Raw genomic sequence first — 11834 nt, 5'->3', positions numbered from 1 at the left:
TGCGTGCCGGCAGTTGAGCTGTAGGGCTCCGTGGAATTCCGATCCGGGGCCTGCTCCAGCTCCCGGCGTGCAGTGCTTGCGTGTCCCAGGGGCGTAGTTAGTTCGATGCATCCCCTGGGATCACGTGGGCCATGGGCAGCTAATCAGTGCAGGGAAAAGCCCATTCATAAGTAGTGACAGGAAGACCTGTCAAAGCTTACAAATACTACGGCCCCAAAATAGTAGTAAACCTTCAAATTAATTTTTAAAAATCATCACACTTTTTAAATAAACTATAAATTACATTAAATAACTATTTTAAACAATAACTTAAATTTTGAAAAAAGAATTTTTATATTCTAATGGGGCTAAAAATAAACTTACCTTGCTTTAAAGTATTTAAAAATAATAAACCTGTGGAAAAAATGTTTTAATTTTAATTAATTGACCACTTACCTTTTAAAATGCAGGCCTTACGCCTGGTTTTTACATTTCTAAATTCTAAAGACTTACCCTCATGGAAAAACCTGTTTAAAAAAAAGTAAGTTCAAAGCGCACGCGTAGACTCCCGCGCGCACGCGTTCGACCTCTGAACCCCTGCTTTCAGAGGAACGGAAGTGCCGGTTTCCCGCGCATGCGCAGTGCATGCAAGAAACCGGCACTTCCATCGGGCCCACGCGTGAGTACCCCGTGCGTACTCACCCGTGGAGACCCGAATTTCTGGGCCATTATTCCATCGTCAATGACATCACTATAGCTAATGCTGCTGGATTAAATTTTTCTCAGAAAAACAGGCACAATTGCAAAATGGGCTCCCGGAAACCTTGGTATAAATCCAAGAATCCCATTTAATAAAAATAGAATTTGGCTTATTCGGTTACCATAAACCAGTTTTTTTTTTTAATTTGTTCCTGGGATGTGGGCGTTGCTGGCAAAGCCAGCATTTATTGCCCATTCCTAATTGCCCTTGAGAAGGTGGTGGTGAGCTGCCTTCTTGAACCGCTGCAGTCCGTGTGTTGAAGGTGCTGTTAGTGAGGGAGTTTCAAGATTTTGACCCAGCGATGATGAAGGAACGGCGATATACTTCCAAGTCAGGATGGTGTGTGACTTGGAGGGGAACTTGGAGGTCGTGGTGTTCCCATGTGCCTGCTGCCCTTGTCCTTCCAGGTGGTAGAGGTCGCGAGTTTGGGAGGTGCTGCCGAAGAAGCCTTGGCGAGTTGCTGCGGTGTATCTTGTAGATGTTACACACTGCAGCCACGGTACGCCGGTGGCGGAGGGAGTGAATGTTTAAGGTGGTGGATGGGGTACCAATCAAGCGGTCCACTTTGTCCTGGATGGTGTCGAGCTTCTTGAGTGTTGTTGGAGCTGCACTCATCCAGGCAAGTGGAGAGTATTCCATCACGCTCCTTATTTATGCCTCAGTAAAGGGAAAAGCAGCCCCTTGTATACTACACCTTGAAAGCAGTATTATAAGGGAATTTAAAAGGTTTTAAATTAAATTATGCATTAGGTTTTATAAAGCAGTTAAGATGAAGATTAAGCACCAAATCTGGATCAGTGCAAATCAAAACAAAATTTGCATATCTGGAAAATCAATCATTTAAGACTATTTGTATTGGAAATGTTTTTTATCTTTTAAAAATTTAGGGTATGGTAGAGTGGTGATTATTTTACTGGATGAGCAATCCATATGCCTGGACTAATAATCCAGAGAATGTGAGTTTAAATTCTGCCACGGCAGTTTAAGAATTTGATTTCTGTAAATAAATAGCTGGTATCAATAAAAAGTGGCCATGAAGCTGTCAGACTGTCGTAAAAACCCAACTGGCTTATGAACATCCTTCGGGGAAGGAATCCTGCCGTCCTGGCCTATATGTGACTCCAGGCCCACATCAAAGTGGTTGACTGTGAACGGCCCTCTGAAGTGGCCTAGCACGCCACTCAGTTATATCAAACTGCTACACAGAATCAGCGGTTGAAGAAGACGGCCCATCACCACCTTCTCAGGGCAACTGCGGATGGGAAATAAATGCCGGCCTTGCCAGCGACGCCCACATCACGAGAATGAATTTAAAAAAAAAATTATAGACAAGGCCAACTGCTTGTCCATTTTAACACACAGGTAGACAGAATTGTAATATTCAATCTCCAAAATGATTATTTATGGAATTAAACTAAATGTAATTTGGCGTATTGAGTAATCATATTAAAGTGGTCCTGACAGTCACCACCCATGGGCCTAGAAATTCACTGGCCTTAGCGCCGCTTTTGAGGCGCTAGAGGGCCTAGCGGCGAAGTTATGGCCAGTTTTGAAATTGACAGGGGCCCTAAATCGGCGTTAGGCCGGTAGCGCTGTGCCGGCACCGATGACGTCATCGGTGTGCGCAGCGTCCCGGTTGCCATGGTAACCCGCCCGAACTCGGAAATTAAGTTGCGGCCGCCTCGCCCGTGGCAGCCGCAAGCAACGTTCTGGCAGAGGTGCCTTACAGAACGTTGCGCCGGCGCATTAAAGGCCCCGCGGCGGCCGGCCGCTTTCCCGCCGCCCGCCTGGCCGCAGCTCCCTCCCCGGACTTCCCCCCCCCCCCCACCCCCCGGAACAGAAGCAAGCCCGGCACTTGTCCGAGGTGCCGGGCTCATTTTTAAAAAGATTATCGCGGGCCGCGGCCGGGTGCAGGCAGCTCCTCCTTAAGGGAAGGAGGAGGCCTGCACTTCCCGAACCTGCCGCACCGCAGCCGGCGCCGCAGCGCCGGAATAGCACCGAAATTCAGCGCATAGCGCCAGTTTTCATGCGCTAACAGCTTTCAGCAGCGCCAGCAGCCGTTTGGGCGCAGAAGTAGTGAATTTTTGGCCCGCCCAGCGCGACTTAGCTCCGGCACTAACTTCCGGCGCTAAAGCCGTCGCTGCGCCAAAACCCAATTTCTAGGCCATGGTCTTCAATCAACATCATTTGTGGCACTTGTGGAAGAGTAACAGTGGAAATAAAAGCTGTACCTGATCACGCACCTTCAACTAGTTTTGGCTACAAAAACGCTTATTAAAATTAATTTCCTGAATTGAAAACCTGTATCGCATGTTATAAATGAAAATATGGCATAATGAGCTATAGAAGTAATTGTAACTCACCTACCTCTGAGTTATCCAGTCAGATTCACCCATTGACCTAGTTATCAGTTAACGTAAAGAAATGTTTTCTATTTCAGGCCAGCTTATTTGCAGTGATTTCTTTTATTTTGGGGGCTGAATTTGCAAGGCTCTGCTTCTTCTGTGAAGGTGCAGTGGAGTCTCTCAATATTTGCCATATAGTATATATTATAAAAATAATACATGGTACAATGAGTAAAGACTGTATTTCTTCTTTCAGACTGCAATTGGTGCAAACGCTACAAATGTGTTGCAGTTGCCAATTGAATATAGGCATGTTTCTTGGAGGTAAGTTAAATCGAGATCAACAAAGAGATGTGAAGTAGTGATACGCAAATCTAGTAAGAGTTTTCTTCACCATCCTTTGAGAATGTAAAAATAATGATTAAACCTTTTGATTTTGTTTTTAGTATTGGTGGCTCTGGAACATTCAGTGCAGTTATTACTCTTCCAAGTAAGTATGAGGGAAAACGATTTGCAACTCCAACTGTGTGCCTGTTGATGTTGACCCAAGTTCCTGTTAAGGACATGAATTATCCATTTTTTTAATCAAACTCAATTAGACAACAGAAAGAACAGGAAAGAAAAAAAATGAATTGGCAAAGAACAAGAAGCACAAAGAGAGGGATAAAATAAAAGAGAGCAGCAGAAAGAGGAGTGCAGGTGAAAAATGATAGATATACAGAGGCAGAAGGAAAGAGATAGAGGAAGAGAACAAGTGGAAAGATTAGGGGTGATAGTTGTAGGAATTATCATATCACACCTCCAAGAGTGGATGTTAAAGTGGGGTTCGTGAACTTGAATCTGCCTTAACAGAAATACTCTATCTCTCACAGAGATTACCTTTATTTAACCTATAATACACAGATTAAATAAAAAACACAACTGGACCTGTCCTGGAGTCTTCAAGTTGGCCAAACTGATGATCACTCAAAGCTTGTTGAATCTTCAGACGTCTTTTTTCCATTAGAATAGGACCCATTTGTCCTAGTCAACTGCAGAAGGAGCTAAGTATTGTTAAGCTCTTATATTCTTTGTGTCCACACTTCCTTCATGATTCTCACATATACATCTCAATGATTGGTTCCTTCAGGCGTGCCTATACCCGTTGTTGTTCATGGTTGGTTCAAAGTTTAGTGGGGTGACCTCATCATGCATGTTACTTGCTGCTGCTTAGTGGTTTCTTGTCTCAAGACTGTACCAGCCCATTCTTCTGATCCCATAGCAGCCCATGATTTGTCTTTGGTTACCAGCTGCCTTTGTCTGACAGAGAATGGGGAATTTTAACCTAAAAAATGAGTGGGTTTGGAGCGTGGGAGTTGTTAAAAATCGGATTCCCAACCTGAACCCGCCTCCAACCCACCCACTTCTGGTTTCAATGGAGGCAGGATGGGAGGTGGTATGGGAGCAGGCAGCCAACCCAGTGCCAGGAGGCGGGATGTCAACTTCAATATTATAATGAGGCTGGATGCCTTGGCCTAGAAATTCACTTGGGCGCGGGCAGCTCGCTCGCGCCCAAAAGTTAACGCCCCAGTTCGGAAGCAGGCGCTATACCAGGGTGTGCCCGCCTCCGTTTGGGGCGCTGCAACTGAATATCGGCGCGCTAGTTGCCGCAGCGCCACCTGATGCGGTGCGGCAGGCTGCGGTACTGCAGGCCTCCTCCTTCTCTTAAGGGGGAGGTGCCTGCAACGGCCGGAGCCCTGATCGCGAGTGCTGGCAAAAGAGCCCGGCACAACGGAGAAGTGCCGGGCTCCACGGAAACCAGCCGGCAATGCCGCGGGGGGGGTGGAGGAGGCCGGGGAAGGAGGTGCGGGCAGGCGGCCGCCGAAAAAGCGGCCGGCTGCACCTTCCGCTTTAAAGCGCCCCACTATGGCAGCAGGACGGCCCCGTTTTCTGGTCGCTGTTTGCGCCCGCTTCGGAGGAGGTGGCCGCAAATAAATATGGGGATCGGGGCGGTTTCGGGGCGTTACGGGCCACCGCGCACACCGATGACGTCATCGGTCCCGGCGCAGCGCTAACGGCTACCGCCGCCAATACCGCTGCACTCAATTTCCGCGCTACCACCCCGCCGGCGCAAAAGACCTCTTTAGGTGCTAAGTGGGCGCAAGGCCCACTGAATTTCTAGGCCCTTGTCTTTAATCTCCATTTTGTTTTTACTGCATCTGGTCAGGTTTTACATACTTGGTAAAACCTGGCAGTTACAGTGAGGCGCGAGCTGCTGCATCCCGGAGGTAAGTGCCTTTACGCCTACCTCCTGGATCTAGGGTCCTTACCTAACCCACTTCCTGCGATCGGAGACTCCCCTCACGAGGTCTCCAGTCACCCTCTCAGACGACCCCCTCCCCTCCCCACCACTGAGCAAGAGGCTGGCCACGATCCTCCAGTGGCCGGCCCCGATCGCCACTTGCCTCCCCCCTCCCTGGTCCCTCGATGGCCCTGATCTCCACTTGCCTCCCCCCTCCCTGGTCCCTTGACGGCCCTGATCTCCAGAGGTCAGCGCTGTCCCCACCAAATCCCTCCTTCCTTCCTCTATGCGGCCTAGTGCCACAGGCCTACCCGCCCGCAGCCAGCCAGCCTCTCCATCTGGCTGGCTGCGGGTGGGAAACAGAGGCTTCAGATGCAAATCAGCACTGCCATTAAAGTCGGCAGGGCCTGCGGGAAATCCGTTCTCCCAGATCTCCCGCCTGCATCGGAGCCGCCCCGCCCCCAACCCACCTTCCCCATGAAAACCCAGTCCATAATGTCTGTTACTGTTTCTCTATATTCCTGTTTCTCAGTTTGCAGTTAACGTGGTTTAGCCATCATTAAAGTTCTTCATGTTGTTAGGAATGTTTAAACAGACTTTTCCTTCATAGTGAATCCCTGGTATAACTACACCTGGAGTGTTGTCCACAGATATCCAGGCACTGACAGCAGTGGAGAAAGGGGTAACCAAACTGATACCTTAAGTCATCTGAGCTATGAAGAGGTGTTGAAGAGCCTGAAGAAGATAAGGCTCAGTGAAGGTATTCAAAATGATTAAGGGAATAGATTAATTGAACCCCAGTAATATGTTTAAGATTGCCACAAGCTCTAGCACCAGGGGATATGGGCTTAATCTAAGAAGAGAGGAAGTGTACAGTTTATACAAAAGTTGTTTAATATGTTCAGGGAATCTGTGGAGGAAGGAAGTGTGGAAACATTTGAGGGAAAATTAGATAGATATTTGAGGGAGCGGGTGATTGAGAGCTATTAGTTTTTGGGGCTAGCAAAACCTTCTGTAGTCCTGTACTTAGCTGTGTTCATAAGGTGTATTACTACATGGACTGACATTAAATAATTACCTGATAATTCATTCAGAGCCTACAATTAATTTAAAAATGTTCTATAACATCATACTTTTTGTATGTAAATGTATTTAGCCGTAGAAACCTATAGAGGATAATTTTGGTAGATAAGATGTAAACATTTGTGCTACTGTTATAAAGTTATACAGTAATAGGAAAGATGCACCATTTTTGAGCTTAAAAGATCTTTATGTGACCAATGAAATTTGTGGTTTTGCTTCCTTTTTAAAGTAGCAATTTTGCACACCTGCTTTAATAGTCAGCGGGAGGAATTTTGAATTTGGGTGATAGTGTAAAACGAGCGATATCGATTCAGCCTCTCATTATACATTTCTCCATTGACTTCGATGAAAGCTAAAACTGGGAGAGATGTACGATGGGTGGCTGAATCAATATCGCCTGTCAAACTGACGGCCAGCATGTTCACTGAGACAAAAGGCGTATCGAGCACTGGGCACAAGGCCTGTTTGAAAAGGACGAAGTATTTTGACTTGCTAATGTTTTGATTGCAGTTCCATCATGTTGCGCTGCAGGGAGAAGACCGCTTGCTTCTGGTCACAAATAATTGTTAAATGATATTAAAGCACCGTGAACCAGGTGTGAATGTAAATTGGCTAATGTCTATTGTGGGTTGGGATTGTGCCGAATTACCAAACCCAGACAGTGTTGATATGTGATCCTCATTAATACCTCCAGCTGGTCACCTTCATGCCTTTGTGTCTGGGGAGGTCATCAAAATTGTTGATAATGCTCAGCTGATCATTTTTATCTAACAGGCCTTCAAAGCAAGTGCCGGTTCTTCACTGGATTTGAGGGTATAAAAAAAATAGCACATTTCACGTGTTGGAGTTTGCCTTGTCTTGGTGTGGCACACAGTTATTAATTGGGGTCTGTAAGGTTATGCTTACCTGTGGAAAAAGATTGCCATTCCCTTCTGAGAAGTAGATCACATCAAGATCTGTAGCCAGAATGCAAAGAAGCTTGCCTTGCTGATCGGTTTTAGTGACTTATCCAAACTGATATCCAGGCTTCTGCTACAGTTTTGAGCTGTTCAACATCTCGCATACTGCTTGATTCTGTAAATAACTAAACCTATTTTATAGATTAGCCTGTTATAGAAAGTGTCTGGTGCAGCTAATATTATCTATCTTCTGGAGCTATGGAATCTTGCAAACGATCCAGTAATAAGATTACAATGAAAGGGAAGATTGCTAATCCTGCAGCATGCTATATGCGATACACTAAATGTATACGGTAAGCTTCAGATTATAGAGAGCATGGGTTTGCCAACGGAAGAGGTCTTTTGCAGTGAGAATGAGAATAAAGAACTGGGGCAAGAACCTTAAAAGCTTGGTACTCAAAGAGCTCATTAATACATTTGACATCAGCAGACTGTGCACTTTTTAAATACATGCAATATTTGCTGTATATTCTTAGAGTGCATTGTTGCAAAAAAAGCTAAAATCCACCTACATTATGCAGAGACCTTGAATCTTTACTTTATCTAACCGAAAGTAAATAAAGAATTTGTTATATTTCCAGATATTTTAAAACTCTTCAATCCCAACATCACCGGTTACTCAAAAAGAAAAACTTTCCACCAGATGCCACCAACACTAGAGCAGACGGGATTTAACTTTGCAGTGACTGGAGCCAACACATAGTAAGTAATATGATACCATGGGGAAATAATAAGTACTGTCACCATAGCTGTACAAGTGTAAAGAGATCTCATCTGTGAATAGCTCTATCTGAGTGTACCTGTCTCAGCCCATCTACTGCTGAAACTGTCATCCATGCCTTTGTGTTTGCCCAAGTAACAGCATGGCTATACGTCAAATGTCATTTGAAATACTTTGGCATATACTGAGGACATGAAAGGTGCTATATAAACACAAGTTAGTTCTTTCTTTTGTAACACAGAAAAGCATCTCAAGGCACTTCACAGAAAGGCTGATCTGACACCGATAAGAACTTTGGGGAAGAGATAAGGGAGGTGACCAAAGATGTGTTGATGGGATAGATTTTGCAGACACTTTTGAAGGTTGGCAAAGATGTGGCAAGGTTTAAGGAGAGAATTCCAAAGAGTGAAGCTGTGACAGCTGGGGGTTCTGTTGCCAATGGGTGGAGTAGAGGAGGGAGACATACAGCTGTCCAGGCTCAGGCTCCTATCTGGACTCTTTTTTTCTCCCCTTGTCCAGTCTCTTCCCACCTACATCCGTGACTCTTCTGATGCCCTCCGCTACTTTAACAGTTCCCAGTTTGCTGGCCCCAACCATCTCCTTTTCACTATGAACGTCCAATCCCTCTACATCCTCCATCCACCACCAGGACAGCCTAAGGGCGCTCCACTTCTTCCATGAACAACGGCCCAACCAGTCCCCATCCACCACCACCCTCCTCCACCTAGCTGAACTTGTTCTCACATTGAACAACTTCTCCTCTGACTCGATTCACTTCCTCCAAATTAAAGGTGTTGATATAGGAACCCGCATGGGCCCTAGCTATGCCTACCTTTTTGTGGGATATGTGGAACATTCTTTGTTCCAGTCCTACTCAGGTCCCCTCCCTCACCTCTTTTTCCAGTACATTGATGACTATATTGGTGCCGTTACCTGCTCTTGCCCTGAACTAGAAAATTTCATTCACTTTGCTTTCAATTTCCACCCTTCCCTCAACTTCACATGGTTTATCTCCGACTCTTCCCTTCCCATCCTTGACTTCTCTGTCTCCATTTCTGGGAATAGGCTATCGACCAACATCTACTATAAGCCCACTGACTCCCACAGATACCTGGACTACACTTCCTCTCACCCCACTTCCTGAAAGGACTTGATTCCATTCTCCCAGTTTCTCTATCTCCACTGCATCTGTTCTGACTAGTGCTTCCGGTATGTCTTCCTTTTTCCTCAACTGAGGATTCCCCTCTACCATGGTTGACATGGCCCTCGACTGTGTCCGTTCTATTTCCTGCACTTCTGCTCTCACCCCTTCCCCTCCCTCCCAGAACCACGATAGGGTTCCCCTTGTCCTCACCTTTCACCCCACCAGCCACCACATTCAACGGATCATCCTGCGCCATTTCCGCCATCTCCAGCGTGATCCCACCACCAAACACAACTTCCCTTCCCCCCCCCCTTTCAGCATTCCAAAGGGACCGCTCCCTCTGCGACACCCTGGTCCACTCCTCTATCACCCCCAATACCCCTTCCCCTTTGCCCGGCACCTTCCCGTGCAAGGGCAGGAGATGCAACACATGCCCTTTTACCTCCTCCCTGCCCACTGCCTAGGGCCCCAAACACTCCTTCCAGATGAAACAGCGATTTACTTGTACTTCTTGCAATTTAGTATACTGTATTCGTTGCTCACGATGCGGTCTCCTCTACATTGGGAAGACCAAATACAGATTGGGTGACTGCTTTGCGGAACACCTCTGTTCAGTCCGTAAGGGTGACCCCGAGCTTCCGGTCGCCTGTCACTTTAATACTCTGCTCCACTCCCACTCTGATCTCTCCATCCTCGGCCTCTTACACTGTTCCAACGAAGCTCAACGTAAGCTCGAGGAACAGCACCTCATCTTTCGATTAGGCACTTTACAGCCTTCTGGACTCAACATCGAGTTCATCAATTTTTCCCTTGTTTTCTCACATGGTAGATGTTGATGATTCTGCCATCGCCATTCACACCTTATCTAGTCATCTTTTGTTTTTTAACTTGCCCCATTACCTCTATTTTTGCCTTGCACCATCATCCCTTTTGTCAGTCAATCCCTCCTGCCTTCCAGCCTCACTAACCTTCCCTTTGTTCTTTCCTCCCCTCTTCCCTGCCCCTGCTTAAAAATCTCTCTTCTCTAACCTTTTCCAGTTCTGACAAAGGGTCCTCGACCCAATGTTGACTTGGTTTTTCTCTCCTCGATGCTGCCCAACCTGCTGAGTGTTTCCAGCATTTTCTGTTGTTATTTCAGAAGAACAGGGAATGTGAATTGGAAGGTTGCAGATGTAGATTGGTGGGATCTCCACATTTTTTAAATCAATTTGGAGGGCAAAGAGGACTGGAGTAATGGGTGAGCAGGACTTGGTGTGTGACGGGATATGATGATTAACAATAATGAAGAGACGAATGTTATTTGTTTTACTAAAGAGCAACCAGAGGAACTAGTTGAATGTTTTAAATTTACAACCACTTACATTTCTATAACACTTATAATGTAGAAAAATCTCCCAAGGAACTTTACAGAGGCATAAGGTAAAAATTGGATTTTGAGGCAAAGAAGGAGATATTAGGGATGGACAAATGCTTAGTCAAATGCTGATTTTTAAGGAGGGTCTTAAAAGAACCACTTCTTGACTAAGCTTTTGTCCACCCCTCTTAATCTCTCCTTCTTAGCACCTTTCACATCCCAAAACGTTTCAAATCACTTTTAAAGTATAGCCATGTTGTTATTTTGTTAAAAACAGTGGGGAATTTGCACACAGCAAGGTCCCACAGACAGCAGTGAGACAAGTGACTAGTTAAACTGTTTTTGGTGGGGTTGGTCACCTAGATTATGTGCTGAAGTCTTGGGTTAGATCTTGACTTTGTGCGATAGTGTAAATCGGGTGATAGCAAGTTGGCAGCCCCTTTTACATCTCTTCCAATTTGTATTCGCGTTGACCCCAATGGAAATAAAAATCAGGAGTGATATAAAACTGGCTACTGACTCACTATCACTCGTTTTACAATATCGCACAAAGTCAAGATCTACCCCCTGGACTGGAGTTTGATCCCAGGAAGTTCTGATCTCATGACCCTTTACTACCTGAGCCAAACTGGCACTTGTATAAGCGTAAGTTGTTTTTGTTTTATACATATTCTCATTTGTTTTTGTCACTTTTTCTCCAGCCAGTTACCTAAACAAGCAAGACATCTGGTTGACACAATGAAAACATTTCCTGTAAGTGGTACAAATAATTGTAACTAAAGTCAAGCAAACAAGTTGAATTTTACTGGCACTAAAATAATCATGAAATAAACATTGCCAAATTTTTGTCAGATTTTCATATCTTTGACAAGGTCTAGGTTGTGTTGATGAGAAAAAAGTAAAGTTGACTGAACTTCAGGGAAGCTGTTGTATTTCATCAAAATTAAACTACCTTTGGAAAAAGAAACAAAAGAGTCAATGATTTGACCTTCACTACAAAGGCAATCTGCTTATCTCATAGGGAGGGAGGCATTTTCTCCACAATCCTGCCTGAAATACAAATGGTGGTGGGTTGGGGGCCCGGGTCCTGGCAGATTTTCCTTCTTTCCAGCCACTTCCTTGGGGTTGCCATGGCGAAGGTGGCGGTGAGCCCCAGGAAGCAGTGGTAATCACCCTGAGGTGTCCCCAGAAGGCCTTGTAGCAGCCTT

At 45.6% G+C, this 11834-nt stretch overlaps 1 protein-coding gene across 1 annotated transcript in view; it reads left to right on the top strand.

The window, feature by feature from the left end:
• Positions 1–7921: 7921 nt before the first annotated feature.
• The window catches only part of LOC147109122 (phospholipase B1, membrane-associated), a 42384-nt gene continuing 38471 nt past the window's right edge, over positions 7922–11834 (top strand). The window contains exons 1-2 of the mRNA XM_086002747.1: positions 7922–8109; positions 11328–11379. Of these exons, the coding sequence (XP_085858873.1) occupies positions 8051–8109; positions 11328–11379 (111 nt within the window). The 5' untranslated portion in view covers positions 7922–8050. The remainder of the gene's footprint in view (positions 8110–11327; positions 11380–11834) is intronic.

This window comes from Somniosus microcephalus, chromosome 12, assembly GCF_052327205.1.
Source record: "Somniosus microcephalus isolate GS21.2 chromosome 12, FLI_Smic_1.0, whole genome shotgun sequence".
Classification (NCBI taxonomy): Eukaryota; Metazoa; Chordata; class Chondrichthyes; order Squaliformes; family Somniosidae; genus Somniosus; species Somniosus microcephalus.
The sequence above is the reverse complement of the archived record's forward strand: the minus strand, read 5'-3'. Positions and strand labels throughout refer to the sequence as shown.